At 43.1% G+C, this 22,159-nt stretch overlaps 1 protein-coding gene across 1 annotated transcript in view; it reads left to right on the top strand.

The window, feature by feature from the left end:
* LOC124775436 (sodium-dependent nutrient amino acid transporter 1-like) overlaps window positions 1-22,159 on the top strand; it is an 84,848-nt gene that overhangs the window by 9,005 nt on the left and 53,684 nt on the right. Inside the window, exons 3-4 of the mRNA XM_047250269.1 lie at window positions 7,333-7,428; window positions 21,090-21,357. Of these exons, the coding sequence (XP_047106225.1) occupies window positions 7,333-7,428; window positions 21,090-21,357 (364 nt within the window). The remainder of the gene's footprint in view (window positions 1-7,332; window positions 7,429-21,089; window positions 21,358-22,159) is intronic.

Below are 22,159 nucleotides of genomic sequence, written 5' to 3'. Positions count from 1 at the left end.
GAGAGGGCTGTACAAGCAATGATCACACGCACGGCACAGCGGACACACCAGGAACCGCGGTGTTGGCCGTCGCATGGCGCTAGCTGCGCAGCATTTGTGCACCGCCGCCGTCAGTGTCAGCCAGTTTTCCGTGGCATACGGAGCTCCATCGCAGTCTTTAACACTGGTAGCATGCCGCGACAGCGTGGACGTGAACCGTATGTGCAGTTGACGGACTTTGAGCGAGGGCGTATAGTGGGCATGCGGGAGGCCGGGTGGACGTACCGCCGAATTGCTCAACACGTGGGGCGTGAGGTCTCCACAGTACATCGATGTTGTCGCCAGTGGTCGGCGGAAGGTGCACGTGCCCGTCGACCTGGGACCGGACCGCAGCGACGCACGGATGCACGCCAAGACCGTAGGATCCTACGCAGTGCCGTAGGGGACCGCACCGCCACTTCCCAGCAAATTAGGGACACTGTTGCTCCTGGGGTATCGGCGAGGACCATTCGCAACCGTCTCCATGAAGCTGGGCTACGGTCCCGCACACCGTTAGGCCGTCTTCCGCTCACGCCCCAACATCGTGCAGCCCGCCTCCAGTGGTGTCGCGACAGGCGTGAATGGAGGGACGAATGGAGATGTGTCGTCTTCAGCGATGAGAGTCGCTTCTGCCTTGGTGCCAATGATGGTCGTATGCGTGTTTGGCGCCGTGCAGGTGAGCGCCACAATCAGGACTGCATACGACCGAGGCACACAGGGCCAACACCCGGCATCATGGTGTGGGGAGCGATCTCCTACACTGGCCGTACACCACTGGTGATCGTCGAGGGGACACTGAATAGTGCACGGTACATCAAAACCGTCATCGAACCCATCGTTCTACCATTCCTAGACCGGCAAGGGAACTTGCTGTTCCAACAGGAGAATGCACGTCCGCATGTATCCCGTGCCACCCAACGTGCTCTAGAAGGTGTAAGTCAACTACCCTGGCCAGCAAGATCTCCGGATCTGTCCCCCATTGAGCATGTTTGGGACTGGATGAAGCGTCGTCTCACGCGGTCTGCACGTCCAGCACGAACGCTGGTCCAACTGAGGCGCCAGGTGGAAATGGCATGGCAAGCCGTTCCACAGGACTACATCCAGCATCTCTACGATCGTCTCCATGGGAGAATAGCAGCCTGCATTGCTGCGAAAGGTGGATATACACTGTACTAGTGCCGACATTGTGCATGCTCTGTTGCCTGTGACTATGTGCCTGTGGTTCTGTCAGTGTGATCATGTGATGTATCTGACCCCAGGATTGTGTCAATAAAGTTTCCCCTTCCTGGGACAATGAATTCACGGTGTTCTTATTTCAATTTCCAGGAGTGTATATCGATTGGACCCTAGGCGACTGGAAAACCATGGCCTGGTCAGATGAGCCCTGACTGCAGTGGGTAATAGCTGACGGTAGAGTTCCAGTGTAGAGCAGATCTCACGAAGCCATGGACCCAAGTCATCAACAAGGCACTGTATAAACAGTTGATGGCTTCGTAATGGTGCGGGCTGTGTATACGTGGAATGGACTGGGTCCCCTGGTCCAGCTAAAGCGATGACTCACTGGAAATGATTACGTTCGCTTTTTGTAGATCATTTGCAACCAATTATGGGCTTGGAGTTCCCATGATAATGCGTCATATCACTGGCCACAGCTGTTCGAGACTGCTTTCAAGAACATGCTGGACGGCTCGAGTGATTGATTTGGCTACGCAGATCGCCCGACATGAATCCCATATAACATTTTTGGAACGTAATCGAGAGGTCAGCACGTGCACAAAGTCATGCACCGGCAACGATTTCGCAGTTATGGACGGCTATAGAGTCACCATAGCTCAATTTTCTGCAGGGGACTTCCAGCAATTTGTTGAGTCTATGCAAAGTCGATCTGCTGCACTGCGACGGGAAAAAGAAGGTCCAATATGATATTAAGAGGTAACCCAAGACTTTTGTCATCTCAGTGTAGAACAAGTGGTGAAGGAAACCAAGGAGAAATTAAGAAAAGGAAAGTCATGTTAATAAGAAGAAATTAAAAATTTGAGATTTGCTCATGACATCGTAATTCTATCAAAGAGGGCAAAGGACATTGAAGATCAATTGAGCGGAATGAATAGAGTCCTGAAAACACAACGGTAATTGAATTAATTCTGGAAAGGGTCAGGGAATTAGATAAGGAAACGAGATACAAGAAGCAGCAGTTGATGCTTGTAATTTGGACAGTGAAATAGCTGACGATCACTGAAAGAGGACTTAAAATGTAGTCTGGTAATAGCAAGAAGAGCGTTTCTGAAAGAGATAAATGTGTTAACATCGAATCCAAATTTAAGTACCCATTAAGCATTTGTCTGGAGTCTAATCTAATACGCAAGTGAAATATGGACGATGAACAGTACAGACGGGAAGAGTAGAAGTTCTTGGAATATAGTTTTACAGAAGATTACTCTTCGAGTAGCTAATCGGAGAGCGCTGCCTCGAATTGTGGAGGGAAGAGCTGTGTGGCACAACTTGACTAAAATAAAGAATGAGTCGACAGCGAATGAATAATGGAGGAGTAGTTTGTTTGGTAATGGTGGAAAGTGTGAGGGATAAAAACTGTAAAGGGAACTAAAGCTTGACTGCAGTAAACCAGTTTACGTGCATGTAGGATACAGTAGATATGCAGAGATGACGAGACGTACATAGGACAAAGTAGCGCCCACCAAACCAGTCTTTTGGACTGAAAACCACAAGTGTCTGTATATTAAAATATTATTTACTGCAGTTGTCCTTTGAGATGAACTCGTTTAATGTAGGAAATTTACACTAACCTATTTAACACAACTACCACACGTTCTCATAACATCCCCTAAGCGTTCGTCTTATTCTCTTAAACAAGTTTGTCTTTCGCATATATGTCTTCAGTGAATTTCAAAAGCTATTGAAAGTAAATGCCACATAAGTGGTCAGTTTCGAAACAGTCCACTAACGATTCAAATTTCTCTCTTGCTGGAAAAATTCACGCTTGCTTAAAATGGATTAAAACCTTAACAAATACACTGACAGAAAAAAATCGAGACACCAAAAAATAATTAATGTAGAGTAACGAAATTTCGGGAATACCTAGGTAACATATTTAAGTAATTAACATTGCAGGATCACAGGTTAACGTAAGGGTGAAATAAGCCACTGCAAATGTGAATTTCTGGTACATTAATAACCAGTATAACGCCAGAATGTTGAATGCGAGCAGGCAAACGTGAATATATTGTGTTATACAGGGCCCGGTTGTTAGTTTGTGAGATGGCGTTCCACGCCCGTTGCACTTGGTCGGTAAATACAGAGATAGTTAATGCTGTCTATGGATGTTGCTGGAGCTGTCTACCAATGAAGTCAAATATGAGCTCGATTGGAGACATATTTGGTGATTGAGCAGGCCAAGGCAACATGTCGACACTCTGTATGCGGTTTTAGGTTAAAACAGCGTTATGTGGGCGAGCATTGTTCTGTTGGAAAACACCCACTGGAACGCTGTTTATGAATGGCAGCACAGCAGGATGAATCACCAGACTGCGGCACAATTTTGCAATCAGGTTGCTTGGGATAACCAAGGGAATGCTCCTACTGTCATACGAAATCGCACCCCAGACCATAACTCCAGGTGTAGGTGCTATGTACCTAGCACACAGACAGTTTGGTTGTAGGCTCTCAACTGGCCTCGTCCTAAACAACACTCGCCATCACTGGCGCCGAGGCAGAACCAGTTACCCACCAGAAAACACAACAGACCTCCATCCTGCCCTCCAATGAGCTCTCGCTTGACACAACTGCCGTAGCAGATGGCGGTGATTTGGGGTCAGTGAATTGCACCCGACACGACATCTGGCCCGGAGCTGTCCTTGAAGTAATTGATTTGTATCAGTTCGTTGTGTTTCTGTGATGCCAACTACTCCTCACATTGCTACTGCAGATGGAGTAGGATGCGCTATAGCTACTCCTGTGACCATCGCTGCCAGAGATCATGTACAGTGGCTACATTCCTGCCAAGGTTTTGTGCAATATCGCAGAAGGAACGTCCAGCTTCTCGTAGCTCTATTACACCATCTCATTCAAACTCAGTCAGATGTTGAAAATAGTGTTTTTGTCGCCATAAAGGCAATCTTGACTAACGTCAACTGACTGCCTCCAGTCTCAAAATGTAATTAACGCTCAAGACCGTAAAAGCGTGTATTTAAAGCAAACTTGATCTGTATCCTCATAGTGGCGCTAGTGATGCCAGTCTTATAGGACTGGCCCAAAATTTGAGTACACATCATCTTTCAGATGTAGAAACACGCTTACCAGCTTTCGCTTATGTCGCAAATTCTTTCTTCGCATTGCGATTTCGTCTCTTTAGTGTGCTTATCTAACTCGTGATATAGCTTTTTTAACCGATGGAAGGGTTATTTTCGTGGTTAAAATCGTAAATCAATAACAGTCGCTAGAGGAATAACACTGACTATGGTGTCTTAACTTAATACACACATCTACATCTACTACTTCTACATCCATACTCCGCAAGCCACCTGGCGGTGTGTGGCGGAGGGTACCTTGAGTACCTCTATCGGTTCTCCCTTCTATTCCAGTCTCGTATTGTTCGTGGAAAGAAGGATTGTCGGTATGCCTCTGTGTGGGCTCTAATCTCTCTGATTTTATCCTCATGGTCTCTTCGCGAGATATACGTAGGAGGGAGCAATATACTGCTTGACTCTTCGGTGAAGGTATGTTCTCGAAACTCTGACAAAAGCCCGTACCGAGCTACTGAGCGTCTCTCCTGCAGAGTCTTCCACTGGAGTTTATCTATCATCTCCGTAACGCTTTCGCGATTACTAAATGATCCTGTAACGAAGCGTGCTGCTCTCCGTTGGATCTTCTCTATATCTTTTATCAACCCTATCTGGTACGGATCCCACACTGCTGAGCAGTATTCAAGCAGTGGGCGAACAAGCGTACTGTAACCTACTTCCTTTGTTTTGGGATTGCATTTCCTTAGGATTCTTCCAATGAATCTCAGTCTGGCGTCTGCTTTACCGACGATCAACATTATATGATCATTCCATTTTAAATCACTCCTAATGCGTACTCCCAGATAATTTATGGTATTAACTGCTTCCAGTTGCTGACCTGCTATTTTGTAGCTAAATGATAAAGGATCTATCTTTCTGTGTATTCGCAGCACACGTGTCGTCTATCAGCTGACTTGGCGTAATAGATATGATAGAGCGAAACTTGTTGTCAGTGAGTCACTTCCTTTAAGATGAAAGATGGGTCCAAACAGATTCCGGTGCAGATCGCTAATCCAAATAGTAGTTACTAGTGATGTTACCAAGACAATTTGCATCTGAAATTGTCTTTTGTTTCAATTGTCTTCAATATGTGTTACTCTTTTCTACCGAGTAAGAGTGACTGCGCAGCCAGCAGCTAACAATGTAACTGAAACACGCGAACAAAGAATCTCATATACATTTACTGGTCAGTAGTGCAGAATTATATCGTTTTCACTCTGAGATTATATATAGAGGAAAACAGGTACATGTCTGCAGATGATGGTTGACGTGATTGCTACAGCAAAATTCTACTAATACCCGTATTGCTGGTCCCTGTTTTAATCACGACCGAGGTAGAAGCTTCCTACACGTCGGTCAGGGGCCTGAAATGGGGTAGTAAAACGCTGAAACTGGTTGTCAAATAAAATAAGATTTGAAATTAGACGGTTGAAAGGTGTGTCATTTGACATCCAGTTACATTCCTGTTTGAACGTTTCGATGATGTTCGACCTAACACACTACTCATTCTAGGGCAATATTGAGTTCATTTTCAGTTCCTTATATAAGTCACTACTTTTTAGTTACTATCTGTCTTCCTCTATAGTTTTTACCCTCTATAGATCCCTCTAATAACGTAGAATGCTGTGCTCCGAACATACATTCTCAGAAATTTCGACCTCAAATTAAGGCTTATTTTTGATACTGGCAGACTTCTTTTGGCCAGGAATCCTCTTTTTGCCTGTGCTAGTTTTCTTTTTATATCCTCCGTCCACCATGGATTACTTTGCTGCATAGGTATCAGAAGTGCTGAACTCGATCTACTTCGTGACCAACAATTTTGATGTTAAGTTTCCCACTGTTCTCATTTCTGCTACTTCTTATTGTTTTAGCCTTAATTCGATGTACTCTCAATCTGTGTTCTGTACTCATTAGACTGTTCATTTCATTCAACAGATTCTGTAATCTTCTTAACTTTCGTTGAGGATAGCCATGTCAACAGCGAATCTTATCATTGATATCCTTCCACTTTGAATTTTAACACAACTCTTGAACCCTTTTTTAAAAATTTCCATCATTGCTTCTTCGATATATAGATTGAACAATAGAGGCGAAGGACTACATGCTGCCTTACACCCTTTTTAATCCGAGCACTTCGTACTTGGTCTTCCACTGTTATTGTTCCCTCTGATTCTTGTGCATATTGTGTGTCACTTGTCCTTCCCTATTCTCAGAATTTCGAACATCTTGCCCAATGTTCACTGCCGAAAGCTTTTTCAGTTTGGAAAAATCCTATGAACGTTTCTTGATTTTTCTTCGGTCTTGTTTCCATTATTCAACGCACAGTCAGAACTGCCTCTCTGGTATCTTTCCCTTTCCTAACGCAAAACTAGTCATCATCTAACAGATTCTCAATTATCTTTTCCATTAATCTATGCTGGAGATAAATTAAGCCTCCCTGGTCGGATCTGAACTGCTAATTTCTCCAGTTTTTGATTGTCGTAGTGACCCCTTGGGAGTCGCCGCAAGTGTACAGAACTATTCCCATTTACCTAACCATGCAGATTCTTTTATATCATCTCTCGCGACTGTCATATTAGTGAAATACTGGAAGAAGGAGAAAGCTTTGATCAGAGAGCAAGTGTTTGTAACAGAACGCAGTTTGTTAATCATTAGATTATTGGCGCTCCAGGAAAAATGGTGGAAATATACTGTATGTTCGATTTCTGATAACACATTAAACATTAAACTGATACGGAGACTCACAATTGAACTTTGCTAAGCAAGGATATAATACCTAAACCATCCTTGTGAATGAACTAGGATATAGTGTTTATCAACAAAGTACGCTTGTAGAGAGCCACATATCATTGGATTATTTTTTGATAAATTTGAGTTTTTGCTAGACATTTTTTATGAAAGTAGTTATAAGTTGACTGACGGATGTGTGGCGAAATGTAAGTTTAAGAATCAATGTTTAGAGAACTGCTCAAAATTCCGGAAGAATTTAATTGTAAAACATTGTTATATTTTGCAGGATCCCGAAGAAGTAAATGGAAACCTCAAATATTGTTCCCCTGATGGAGATCAACCTTCACCAGCAGTCGATAATGCCGCTAATAGTGATGAAGAAGTAAGTTTTAAATTTTGACAATACGATACGTAGCTATTATAGAAACTTGTCATTAAAGATTGAAACAAAATGAAAATAGAATGGAAGAATTTCACGATGAGCTCGAAAAGTGTAGTAAATTTATTCAGTAACATTCAAATGCGTTGGAATGGCCCCATGTTGGGTACATAAATCACCAGCTGAAAAATGCTCCTGTCGGAGCCAGTATGGTCCTCTTTGAAAGACCGTGACAGAAAAGAGGGGGCAACAGCTGCCTTAATGCTCGTTCCGCATTTCTCACCAAACACTTTAATATGTGAACATATTCGCGCTCTTTTAACACTGAACATTCTAAGTCATTTTACCCAGTTTCTCTTGTAGCGAAGCCTTCATTCTCGGCATCTCCCTCACCCTGCCACTCTCCATATATTATGTCTCTCTCCTATCGTCTCCTTTTTCTCCCATTGGCACATTCTCCTTTCTGTCTCTCCCACTGTTACTGTCTTCATTCCTTTCTCTCTTACTTCCTTACTGCTGTCTCCTTATCTGACACCTTCACTGTCTGCCTATCCCGCTGTCATTGTCTTTGTCACCTTCTCCGAGTCTCAATATCTTTTTGTTTCTCGCTTACAGTCTGCTTTATTTCTCTTCAACCACCATTGTCTCCCCACCATATATATCCTTTGAGTTTTAACCCGTCGATTGGGAAACTTGTTGCACGTGAGTATAGGATATGAGGAAAAACGTTATAGTTCGCCTTGTCTAGGGATTCGACACTCACCCAAGCCTATTTGTATAGTTTTCACTCACCTCTCTGTTTCATTTCCACCGTATTCTCTATTTCTTGCTCCCACTGCTACAGTCACCATCCATCTCTCTTTCTTTTTTACTGCCACTGTGTCTCACTGAACACCACTATCTCCTCCCTCTTCATCTATCTTTCTTTCTCTTTCACTTCCTCTTCCTGTCTCCAACCATCACTGTCTCTTCTCTCTCTCTCTCTCCTACTGGTGCTGTCTCCTCTCTTTTCCACCGACGCTGTCTCTCTGCTACTCTCTTTCAGCACAAAGAAGCGTGAATGTGTTCGCATGCCAAAATTCTTGGCGAAAAGGGCGGAATGAGAATTGTCGTGGCTAGTTCCCCACTTTTCTCTTAGAGTATTTAAAAGATGAGTACATTCGTCTTTTTTGTGCTCCGACAGAAGCATTTTTCAGCTGGTTCCCTATTAAAACACGGTGTACTGCTTATATAAAACGAATTCGTAAAGTTGGGATAGTTTATTCACAAACTTTGACTCGTTTACATACATTGACACATACAAATAACAAAGCACTGTGTATAAGGTTAACACAAAAGTGTCTCCCATCCAGCACAACTTCACTATACACTACTGTCCATAAAAAAAAGCAGAATATTGTTAGGCTACATCCACAGTATACCAAAAAATGTGGTGCTTGATTTGCAAGCACAATGAATTTCGTGTGACAAAGCAATTTTTTGTAAGATGCTTACTCCGCCTGGTGTCACCTAGAGGTCGAGACAGCCTGTGCAGGCGTGAAGTGCCCATTATACAGAGAGCGTGCCATAAAGTTTTATTGGTGAAAGAGTGGCAACAAAAAAGTGGTTTGGCGAGCTTATAGCCCTTGAGACAACACCAGTACCCTTGCAATGTATTCACTACGTCAGTTAAAACTACATTCACGCCTCAGACCGGATGTTACGTCCATATTTTCCATGCATACGTACGATAACCTCGAATGTTTGGATCTCAGTAACGTGTTATGATATAGAAAATAGTTTCAGTGTTCCCTGAGAAGATCATTTTAAGAACATATGGCAAAAATTTCGACAATCTTTCAAAAAAAGAAACTGTAGAAATGGCCATCCCCCACAAAAGGTACTTTTGTTACCAAAAGTCGTGGTTTTACGGGTTTTAACGGGAAGCACTCTAGCAAAAATGGTGCTTCTGAAAGCCATCTAAGTCCGACTCTACACCACCCTCAATGCAAAAGAACGAACCGAACTGCTCAATTTTCTTGTGGCGGAAGAAGTGTTTAATGTTTTAGTTTTGATCCATTATTGTGGGACATTTACAGTATAACTGTTCTTCTGATAGGTATACAGATGGTCGCTAGGCAAGGGCTATCCAGAACAGGAAGATCTGCAGTGGATAGGCACTTGGTGCAGGTAGTGGCAACTGACCCTTAACATAGACAAATGTAATGTATTGCGAATACATAGAAAGAAAGATCCTTTATTGTATGATTATATGATAGTAGAACAAACACTGGTAGCAGTTACTTCTGTAAAATATCTGGGAGTATGCGTACGGTACGATTTGAAGTGGAATGATCATATAAAATTAATTGTTGGGAAGGCTGGTGCCAGGTTGAGATTCATTTGGACAGTCCTTAGAAAATGTAGTCCATCAACAAAGGAGGTGGCTTACAAAACGCTCGTTCGACCTATACTTGAATGTTGCTCATCAGTATGGGATCCGTACCAGGTCGGGTTGACAGAGGAGATAGAGAAGATCCAAAGAAGAGCGGCGCGTTTCGTCACAGGGTTATTTGGTAACCGTGATAGCGTTACGGAGATCTTTAGCAAACTCAAGTGGCAGACTCTGCAAGAGTGGCGCTCTGCGTCGTGGTGTAGCTTGTTGTCCAGAATTCGAGAGGGTGCGTTTCTGGATGAGGTATCGAATATATTGCTTCCCCCTACTTATGCCTCCCGAGGAAATAACGAATGTAAAATTAGAGAGATTCGAGCGCGCATTGAGGCTTTCCGGCAGTCGTTCTTCCCGCGAACCATATGCGACTGGAACAGGAAAGGGAGGTAATGACAGTGGCACGTAAAGTGCCCTCCGCCACACACCGTTGGGTGCCTTGCGCAGTGTAAATGTAGATGTAGATGTAGATGTAGAACACTTGACCCCTACCGCTGTGGGAACTCGAGGTATCACCCATGAAAATTCGCATTTTAGCTCGCTGCTTTTTGGAACCGTATTGGTGCCGTGCAAGAGAACATAAAACTCTCAGGTTCTGTACGACAGGACACGTTGACACGAATCGTTAATTGGACGCGTAAGAGCGGCGGAGGGTTTAACAATTTTATTTCACCACATGACGGAATTGGCGCTGCATGAAGACCTGAGTGGCAGGAATGATGTTGGTGCGACGTGTCGTTTCCCAGGAGAGCCGGTGTGATGTTGTGTAGTCCTTGTTTGACAGGCAGCAACTTTTATCTTCACTTGCCCATGTATACATGGCTTTTTAGGTGACGCTCAGAGCAGTTTAACTCATTCCTTATACCTCCAGAACTGTATTGATCTGTCCGGAAGAGTTGCTCGATGGCTTTCATTGCACATGCAGCATCTGTTGTCTGCAGTGATAAGCTTGTCGTGGCGTACAAGCTGTATATGGAAGCGGGAATCATGCAGCGGGAACACGTCGAATATTCGTGAATCCGAACATTGGACCTAAAGAAAAGAAATCCTTTATTTAAAGGAAACTGGGCATTTGCATATTTATTTATTAGTCTAATATTATTACAAATGTGTGCTTGTACAATTTTATATGTATACGATGAAGCTGGTTTGGCTCATTATTATGAGTGTACCATTTCTGCAAATGCTGACTCGGTGTGATAAGAAAATTTTGTGTACTCATATTTGAAGATAGTCGTTACTGGTCGAAATTAATAACCTGATATAGAATCTTTTTGCGATTCGTAGATGGAATAAAAAAATATATAAAATCTTCCTGGTTCAAGGAGAAAATTTCGCTCGTAAAAATGGGTGCGTCACTAAGAGACAACAGATATTAGGATCATACAGATATCAAACTCGAAGTATGCAAATTACGTAGGAAGCAGACTGATTTTCCTCCAGAACGCAAACTCAGAACGGCTACGCGAAACATCATTTAAATCACTTAGCACGATCTCGCAAGAAAATCTTATGCAAAAATGTCCAGAACAAGCCGGAAAATGACCATCCGAATGCTTCTCTCAAATCTAAATATCCCACTCATTCCTACCAAACCGTTTTCTCTCGGAATGGTCTTTCCGGAAGAGACTCGAATGATCTCTTGAAAGCGTCTACTTAGGAGTTTTGTTCATCTTCCCCCCACTCTTCTCCTTCAGGGAATTCAATTTACTCTCGAACCATCTTGTCATTGGTGAGCTCAATTTGCTACCTCACGCAGTGACCTATCAACGCTGGGTATTTCCATCCTGTCTATCGTCTGGATGATACTCGGGATGATAGTCCTTTTGATTTCACTACACAAAGTCCCTAGGCGTAGTCAGGTGTGGAGCGCATGAACTCAGGCGACTTTTCGACGCCCTCTCATCTTGGCGACAGTCACAGCCTGCGGCCGGGTTGGTAGCGGCTTACACGATGGATTTTATTTTGAGAAAAGAGTGTGAATACTTCCATGTGTTTCTTGCATCTCTGAGCCACCAAGAAGACATCACATTAACAGCAGCTCCACTTGTCTGTGGCGAGAAGGCTTTTAGATTTTCTATGAAGTGCTTCAGATCCTCTGGAATTTTGCAGCAACCCTCGGCTGTCAGTCAGCTTTTAAATGGAGACACTCCTCCCAGAGCGACTTACAATCTTTTAAGCGACGCTTGTCCGTCTTCTCTGGCTTTAGGAAAAGTCTTACGAGAATCTGCTGATACACTACTGGCCATTAAAATTGCTACACCAAGAAGAAATTCGGATGATAAATGGGTATTCACTGGACAAATATATAATACTAGAACTGACATGTGATTACATTTTCACGCAATTTGGGTGCATAGATCGTGAGAAATCAGTACCCAGAACAACCACCTCTGGCAATAATAACGGCCTTGATATGCCTGGGCATTGAGTCAAACAGAGCTTGGATGGCGTGTACAGGTACAGATGCCCATGCAGCTTCAAGAGTAGTGACTGGCGTATTTTGACGAGCCAGTTGCTCGGCCACCATTTACCAGACGTCTTCAATTGCTGAGAGATCTGGAGAATGTGCTCGCCAAGGCAGCAGTCAAACATTTTCTGTATCCAGAAAGGCCCGTACAGGACCTGTAACATGCGGTCGTGCATTATCCTGCTGAAATGTAGGGTTTCGCAGGGATCGAATGAAGGGTAGAGCCACGGGTAGTAACACATCTGAAATGTAACGTCCACTGTTCAAAGTGCCGTCAATGCGAACAAAAGGTGACCGAGACGTGTAACCAATGGCACCCCATACCATCACGCCAGGTGATACGCCAGTATGGCGATGACGAATACACGCTTCCAATGTGCGTTACCGCGATGTCGCCAAACACGGATGCTGTAAACAGAACCAGGATTCATCCGAAAAAATGACGTTTTGCCATTCGTGCACCCAGGTTCGTCGTTGAGTACACCATCGCAGGCGCTCCTGTCTGTGATGCAGCGTCAGGAGAACTGCAGCTGTGGTCTCCGAGCTGATAGTCCATGCTGCTGCAAACATCGTCGAACTGTTCGTGCAGATGGTTGTTGTCTTGCAAACGTCCCCGTCTGTTGACTCAGGGATCGAACGTGGCTGCACTATCCGTTACAGCCATGCGGATAAGATGCCTGTCATCTCGACTGATAGTGATACGAGACCGTTGCGCTCCAGCATGGCGTTCTGTATTATCCTCCTGAACCCACCGATTCCATATTCTGCTAACAGTCATTGGATCTCGACCAACGCGAGCAGCAATGTCGTGATACGATAAACCGCAATCGCGATAGGCTACAATCCGACCTTTATCAAAGTCGGAAAGATGATGGTACGAATTTCTCCTCCTTACACGAGGCATCACAACAACGTTTCACCAGGCAACGCCGATCTACTGCTGTTTGTGTATGAGAAATCTGTTGGAAACTTTCCTCATGTCAGCACGTTCTAGGTGTCGCCACCGGCGCCAACCTTGTGTGAATGCTCTGAAAAGCTAATGATTTGCATATCACAGCATCTTCTTCCTGTCGGTTAAATATCGCGTCTGTAGCAGGTCATCTGCGTGTTGTAGCAATTTTAATGGCCAGTAGTGTACAATAGCTCCATATTTAGCAATTATACAGGGTGTTACAAAAAGGTATGGCCAAACTTTCAGGAAACATTCCTCACGCAGAAAGAAAGAAAATATGTTATGTGGACATGTGTCCTGAAAAGCTTACTTTCCATGTTAGAGCTCATTTTAATACTTCTCTTCAAATCACATTAATCATGGAATCGAAACACACAGCAACAGAACGTACCAGCGTGACTTCAATCACTTTGTTACAGGAAATGTCCAAAATGTCCTTCGTTATCGAGAATTGATGCATCCACCCTCCGTCGCATGGAATCCCTGATGCGCTGATGCAGCCCTGGAGAATGGCGTATTGTATCGCAGCCGTCCACAATACGAGCACGAAGAGTCTCTACATTTGGTACCGGGGTTGCGTCGAGAAGAGCTTTCAAATGCCCACATAAATGAAAGTCAAGAGGGGTGAGGTCAGGAGAGCGTGGAGGCCATGGAATTGGTCTGCCTCTACCAATCCGTCTGTCACCGAATCTGTTGTTGAGAAGGGTACGAACACTTCGACTGAAATGTGCAGGAGCTCCATCGTGCAAGAACCACATGTTGTGTCGTACTGGTAAAGGCACATGTTCTAGCAACACAGGCAGAGTATCCCGTATGAAATCATGATAACGTGCTCCATGGAGCGTAGGTGGAAGAACATGGGGCCCAATCAAGACATCACCAACAATGCCTGCCCAAACGTTCACAGAAAATCTGTGTTGATGACGTGATTGCACAATTGCGTTCGGATTTTCGTCAGCCCACACATGTTGATTGTGAAAATTTACAATTTGATCACGTTGGAATGAAGCCTCATCCGTAAAGAGAACATTGGCACTGAAATGAGGATTGACACATTGTTGGATGAACCATTCGCAGACGTGGCTCTCCCGTAGCACTCTCTATACAGTGACGTGGTCAACGTTACCTTGTACAGCAGCAACTTCTCTGACGCTGACATTAGGGTTATCGTCAACTGCACGAAGAATTGCCTCGTCCATTGCAGGTGTCCTCGTCGTTCTAGGTCTTCCCCAGTAGCGAGTCATAGGCTGGAATGTTCCGTGCTCCCTAAGACGCCGATCAATTGCTTCGAACGTCTTCCTATCGGGACACCTTCGTTCTGGAAATCTGTCTGGATACAAACGTACTGCGCCACGGCTATTGCCCCGTGCTAATTCATACATCAAATGGGCATCTGCCAACTCCTTATTTGTAAACATTGCACTGACTGCAAAACCACGTTCGTGATGAACACTAACCTCTTGATACTACGTACTGATGTGCTTGATGCTAGTACTGTAGAGCAATGAGTCGCATGTCAACACAAGCTCCAAAGTTAACATTACCTTCCTTCAATTGGGCCAACTGGCGGTGAATCGAGGAAGTACAGTACATACTGACAAAACTAAAATGAGCTCTAACATGGAAATTAAGCGTTTCCGGACACATGTCCACATAACATCTTTTCTTTATTTGTGTGTGAGGATTGTTTTCTGAAAGCTTGGCCGTACCTTCTTGTAACACCCTGTATACAGCCGCTCGATCACAGAAAGATCCGTACCTAACGACTGGGAAATCGCTCGAGCCACACCAATACCTAAAAAGGGGAAGTAGGAGTAATTCGTTGAATTACAGGCCCATATCACTAACATCGATTTTGGAATATAACATCGGGTTTTGGAACATATACTGTTTTCGGACATTATGGAGTACCTCGAAAAAAGATTTATTGACACATAGCACGGAATCAGAAAATATCGTTCTTGCGAAACACAACTAGCTCTTTATACTCATGAAGTAATGAGTGCTATCGAGGGGGGATGTCAAATTGGTTCCATATTTTTAGATTTCCAGAAGGCTTTCGACACCGTTCCTCACAAGCGTCTCCTAACCAAACTTCGCGCCTATGGAGTATCACCTCAGTTGTGTGACTGGATTCGTGATTTCCTGTCAGAAAGGTCACAGTTCGTAGTAATAGACGGAAAGGCATCGAGTAAAAGAGAAGTAATATCCGGCGTTCCCAAAGGAAGTGTTATAGGCCCTCTATTGTTCCTGATCTATATTAACGATATAGGAGACAATCTTAGTAGCCGTCTTAGATCGTTTGCAGATGATGTTGTCATTTACCGTCATGTAAAGTCATCAGAAGACCAAAACGAATTGCCATATGGTTTAGATAAGATATCTGTATGGTGCAAAAAGTGGCAATTGACCCTGAATAAAGGAAAGTGTGAAGTTATTCACATGAGTACTAAAAGCAATCCACTACATTTCGATTACGCAATAAGTCACATAAATCTTACGGTTGTAAGTTCAACTAAATACTTAGGGATTACTATTACAAATAACCTAAATTGGAACGATCACATTGATAATGTTGTGGGTAGAGTAAACGAAAGACTGTGATTCATTGGCAGAACACTTAGAAGGTGCAACAGGTCTACTTAAGAGACTGCTTACACCACGCTTGTCCGCCCTATTCTGAAGTACTTATGAGCGGTGTGGGATTCGCATCAGGTGAGACTGACGGATGACATCGAAAAAGTACAAAGAAGAGCGACTCGTTTTGTATTACCGCGAAATAGGGGAAATAGAGTCACAGACACGATACGTGAATTGGAGTGGCTATCATTAAAACAAAGGCGTTTTTCGTTGTGACGGGATATTCTCATGAAACTTCAATCACCAGTTTCTCCTCCGATTGCGAAGACATTCTGTTGGCACCCACCTACATAGGGAGAAATGATCACCACGGTAAAATAAGAGAAGTCAGGACTCGCACAGAAAAATTTAAGTGCTTGTTTCTCCCGCGCGCCGTTTGAGAGTGGAATGATGGAGAGACTGCTTGAAGGTGCTTCATTGAACCCTGTGCCAGGTACTTTATTGTGAATAGCAGAGTAATCATGTAGGTTTAGATGTAGATGTAGATGTGGTACAGATTAATTGCAATCTTTTGTCCAGATCACAGAACTGAAAAGTATTACGAGACACAAATTGCAGTAACAGAAAATCGCCATGAGGTTTAGATGGACGGCAAATTCTCTTGAACCTGTGGAAAAGAGGAACTCACAAACATTTTTTTTAAGGCAGCGCATGATATAATCGACCAATATTAAGTAGCAGTTTAGACTTAAGAAAACACAAAATCTGAGAGTGTAAAGAGTTGGAATAAGATGTTTTCTCATTTAGCAATAAGGTTTGTTTCAGTAAGGTAATAGAGTAAAATCTTCAATGGATAAACCAGTGTCGACTGGTAAATCTTTTCAGTATCCCATAAGTAGGCCTTGGAGGGAGTAATTTTTGTGAGTCTTTCAAAAGAAGACTCAAGTCGTAGAAGCTGAGAATTCAACGATTTAACGTACCTACATCAAACTTATTTTCATGGTCTGTCGACACGCAGACGCAAGCGTCTAGTCCGTCTAATCTGCGTATTGACTTTCCTCGTCCGTCTTGGAGCAATATGCAGACTCATATATTGTAGACTTCCTGTACCAGGATTAGTATTATTGTTGATTTTAGTAGTATGAGCATTGAGCAATAATCCAACAAATGTTTCTCTGCCTAAAGTTTCGTCTCCCAATGCTAGAGAAATCCTCAGACAAAACAAACTCTCAGAATTTCTAAATTTTGCAAAAAATATTAATTTTAATATAAATTTCACCACGAAAATAGAGAAAGAAAGCTAAATTTCGTTTCTGGACATACAGATAACACACACTGAGGTGACAGAGTCATGAGACAGCGATATGTACATAAAAAGGTATAAAAGGACAATGCTTTGGTGGAGCTGTCATTTGTGCTCAGACGATTCATGTGAAAAGGTTTCCAACGTGATTATGGCCGCACGACCGCAATTAACAACTCTGGTGGCGGAATGGTGTTTGGAGCTAGATGCATGGAACATTCGATTTCGGAAATCGTTAGGCAATCCAATGTTTCGAGACCAACAGTGTCAAGAGCGTGCAGAGGATAGTAGATTTCAGGTGTTACCTCTCATCACGGACAACGCAGTGGCCGACGGCCTTCACTCAGCGACCGAGAGCAGTTGCGATTGCTTGGAGTTCAAGCAACACTGCTTGAAATAACCGCAGAAATCAATGTGGTACGTGCGACGATAGTATCCGTTAGGACAATGCAGCGAAATTTGGCATTAATGGGCTGTGGCAGCAGACGACCGGTGTGAGTGTCTTTGCTAACAGCACGACTTACCTGCAGCGCCTCTCCTGGGCTCTTGACCTTATCGGCTGGAAACCAGACGAGATCGCATTCGGGAGGACGACGGTTCAATCCCGCGTCCGGCCATCCTGATTTCCCTAAATCGCTCTAGGCAAATGCCAGGATGGTTCCTTTCAAAGGGCACGGCCGGCTTCCTTCCCCGCCCTTCCCTAATCCGATGAGGCCGGTGACCTCGATGTCTGGTCTCCTTCCCCAAACAACCCAACCAACCCAACCAAACGAGAGGAAAACCGTGGCCTGGTCAGATGAGACCCTATTTCAGTTGGGAAGAGCTGTTGGTAGGGTTCGAGCGTGGCGCAGTCCCAACAAAACCGTGGACTCAAGTTGCCAACAAGGCACTGTATAAGCTGCCATCCATGGACGTCAGTATTCCCAAACAACGACGGAATTTTGATGGATGACAATGCGCCATGTCATTGCCCCACAACTGTTCTCGAGTTGTTTGAAGAGCATGCTGGACAATTCTAGCAAATGGTTTGGACAGCCAGATTTACCGGCGTAAAACACATAGAACATTTATGAGACGTAATCGAAAGATCAGTTCGAGCACAAAATCCTGCACTGGCAACACATTCACAATTGTGGATGGCTATTGAGGCAGTATGGGTCAATACTTATGAAGGTGACTTCCAACGACTCCTTGAGTCCATGCCACGTCGAGCTGATGCACTACGCCGGGCAAAAGGAGGTCCGACACAATAGTAGAAGGCATCCCACGACTTTTATCGCCTCAGTCTATGGGAACTTGAGGGGACAAAATGTACAGAGAGCCCACTCACACGGATACATACCTTCGTAGAAATTCAAATCAGCTTGCCATGTGAATAAAAGAATTAATTAAGATGCTGGTGTGCCGAACTAATGGAATCCGTGAGCCGTGGTACTTAGAGTAAGAGCTCAATCACCTAAGAATTACTTTCAGAGGGAATGGTTACTCTCACGAAGATCAGCAGCTCTCGGCAAAAAAGCATCAGCTAAAGGCAAAATTTTCATTTCATCCGTAAAAGGTCACAGATTGCATCAGTAGATTGCTAAGAAAATACTGTATTGACACAACGTTTAAGCCGACAAGAAAAGTGATTGAATATTTAAATACTGCGAAGGATATGTACATCATTCTGCGAAAGCCACCTAACAGTGTGTGGTGTACGGTACTTTTGGGACCACTAACTGATCCCCCATTCCACGTTACACTTTGTAACGGCGCCTTGGAATACTGCATGTAGATAAGCTTTTGTATTAGCCTTAATTTCTCGAATTTTCTCGTCATGGTCATTTCTCGTGATGTATTTGGAAGGAAGTAATACATTGATGAGCTCTTCCCGGAGTGTGCTCTCTCGAAATTTCAATAGTAAACCTCTCCTCGTGCATAGCTTCTCCTTTTGTAGCGTCTGCCACTGGAGCTTATTAACATCTCTGTAACACTCTCGCGCCGGCCGGAGTGGCCGAGCGGTTAAAGGTGCTACAGTCTGGAACCGCACGACCGCTACGGCCGCAGGTTCGAATCCTGCCTCGGGCATGGATGTATGTGATGTCCTTAGGTTAGTTAGGATTAAGTAGTTCTAAGTTCTAGGGGACTTATGACCACAGCAGTTGAGTCCCATAGTGCTCAGAGCCATTTGAACCATTTTTTTTGAACACTCTCGCGAGGACTAAATGAACTTGTGAAGAAATGCACCGCTCTTCGTTGGATCTACTCTATCTGTTCTATCAGTACTACATGGTAAGGATCCTAGATTGACGAATGGTACTCGAGAATCGGCCGAACAAGCGCCTTGAAGCCACTTCCTTCGTGGATCAGTTACTTTCCCTGTTATTCCCGTGAATCTCAATTAGCACGGTCGCCCAACACTTGACACGGCAGTCAAGTATACATAGGAACTACTAAGAGAAGCATTAACAATTGTCGGCTAGGCAACAGGGATAAATTCGCAGTATCACAGCGTGGACTGTGACCAGGGCACCATCAAATTCGATTCTATTCGATTCTCTGATATTGTAGTTGTATCAAGGTCCATTTATTACTATGCTGAGATGTAAAAGGGAGTCATAAAAAATTTAAAAAGATGAAGTTCAGTAGAAAACAAGAACGACTGATATCAGTCAAATTGAAGATCTTAGTGCTAAATAAAGCAAACAGTACCAACTCGCCTGCAGCACAAGCTCCCGTAAGACGCAACGGTGAGACACAGTGAACTGTAGCAGCGGTCTGATGACGTCACTATTCGCCTGTTACGTGTTGCGCGGTTATGTGTAATAAGTTCGACTTGCTGTGCTTGTTTGATTTCAAAAAGCAACTAACACTATCCTTACATCCTTTAAGGATATCTCCAGGACGAAACGTGAGGCATAGAAACAGACCGTGCCCTAATGCCCGTAAAACAGAAATTATCAAGAACAGGCAACTTTTTCACCGATCACCAGCCGTACTCATAATGCCAGTCCCATATTCAACCAAGGTGAACTGATCTACATTCCACAGTTTGTGTACGAATCCAAAATGACTGTCGTACTTAGGTGGTTGCCACCCTAATGGACATGTTTTGTTCATAACAGTCCAAGGACATGCTTCTGTCTCGTGACTGCTTAGTAAAACGTTATTGTTTCACAAAATTTGGACATATTTATCCGCGATCCTTGATTATAAAAACTGGCTTGTATTTCTGTCCGGCGATCGCTACTTTTATTTAAAAAAGACCAGTTTCAGGAAATATTGCCCATTTTTATACAAAGTAACCTGTTCTAACAGAACAATCAGTTCACTGTCATATACCGTAGTACATTGTGCGAAACACATCGTTTTCAAATAATGATACCGACCGACAAACAGAAAAATAAGCCTACTGTAACGGTTTCAGTTTCTTCTGTTCTTTCAACTTTGACTTTTTATTTCTCTATGGCCTCTGTAATTGTAAAAACATCATCACTGCTTATATATTTTGAATTGCAATATTAACGTAAATAGTAGAATATTTTTAAGTTAGAGATATTTCGGTATTATTATACAGCCTTCATTCAAAATAGTTTATTTTCCTGTTTAAGTCCAACGCCTTTCACAATTTTGTAAACTTTCTTATTAGGCTTTGGGAGTTACATCTGTCTTTGTTTTTCCACTTCCTTCGATCATAGAATATCTGAAGTCTACATCGATGAAAAGCTTTTACATTTGGACTTTCATTTCACTGATTCAGATGTAATTCTCAAAATGCCGCCCTTGTGAATGGCGTTGTAGCTTTATAATGCGTTGAACTGTGATAAGAAAATTAAATATTATGGTTCAAGGCGATCTGTTGTTGTTGAAACATAATAACGTAAAAATAGCAGCCACTGTGTGCACACAACCACGAAAGTTTATCAGTAACAAAATTTCTTTTTACAAGAAATCGTTGCCTGGCAGTACCGTTCAACGCGATCAATGGGGCAAAGACATAGAATTCCTGATGTCATGCATCGCAATGTCCGTGGGCTTGGGAAATATCTGGCGCTTCCCATTCGTCGCCTACGAAAATGGCGGTGGAGCTTTTCTAATTCCGTACATAATAGTCCTTTTCTTGATTGGAAGACCAATGTACTACTTAGAAATGGTCATTGGACAGTTCTCCAATTACGGATCAATCAAACTGTGGAGATTATGTCCAGCATTCAGAGGTGAGTTAAAACTTAATTGCACATGTTACTTACCGCAATTTTCTTAACGGTTAAGTAAGTAGTAAAGTCAGTTTTAAAATCAAAGTTCTCTATATCATAAATGTATGTACTTCATTTAATATTGTCTTAACAGGTTATGCTACATACCAATGGTGGTTTCTCTGCGATGTTTGACCTAGATTACGTTTAGTTACTTAACATCATAGAATAAATAGCGCTAAGTATAATCAAGAAAATGGTTACCATCTATCAGTCCATTCAACGGATGATATAGCTCGTATACTGCTTTCAGTTTACGATATACAGCCACGTTTCACATCAAAATAAATTGTGTTGAGTACGAACCATGAAAGAAGCAATGAACTAAACTTATTCTGGCTGCCACTGATGAAAGTTATTACATATCACTCTTTATTTTCAGTGAACTATTTAGTTCGTTAGTTACGTTAATGGGCAAATTATCAAGAATGTTTGTGTTGCATCAGTTCTAAGCCACTGACAGCCTTAATAATGGGTAACAAAGGTCAGTTTTTCTTCTAGTGATTTAGTTATGGGCATCACAGTTCTTCTCAATTTGTGATCGATTATTTATAACACATGTCAGGGTCAATCCATGTATTGTGATGATACAGTTAAAGTGCAGTTACATCACATATTATTCTTACTGGTCGTTTTTGTGCAATCAACACTTTCTTTATAAGTCATGAACTAACCCAGAAAATTATTCCATAACGTATTATTGAGTAGAAACATGCATAATACGTCAGGAGACAGATTCGTTTTTTTCCAAGACCAGCAATTA

The sequence above is a fragment of the Schistocerca piceifrons genome, chromosome 2 (genome assembly GCF_021461385.2).
Source record: "Schistocerca piceifrons isolate TAMUIC-IGC-003096 chromosome 2, iqSchPice1.1, whole genome shotgun sequence".
Taxonomy (NCBI): domain Eukaryota; kingdom Metazoa; phylum Arthropoda; class Insecta; order Orthoptera; family Acrididae; genus Schistocerca; species Schistocerca piceifrons.
This window is presented reverse-complemented; position numbering and strand designations above follow the sequence as displayed.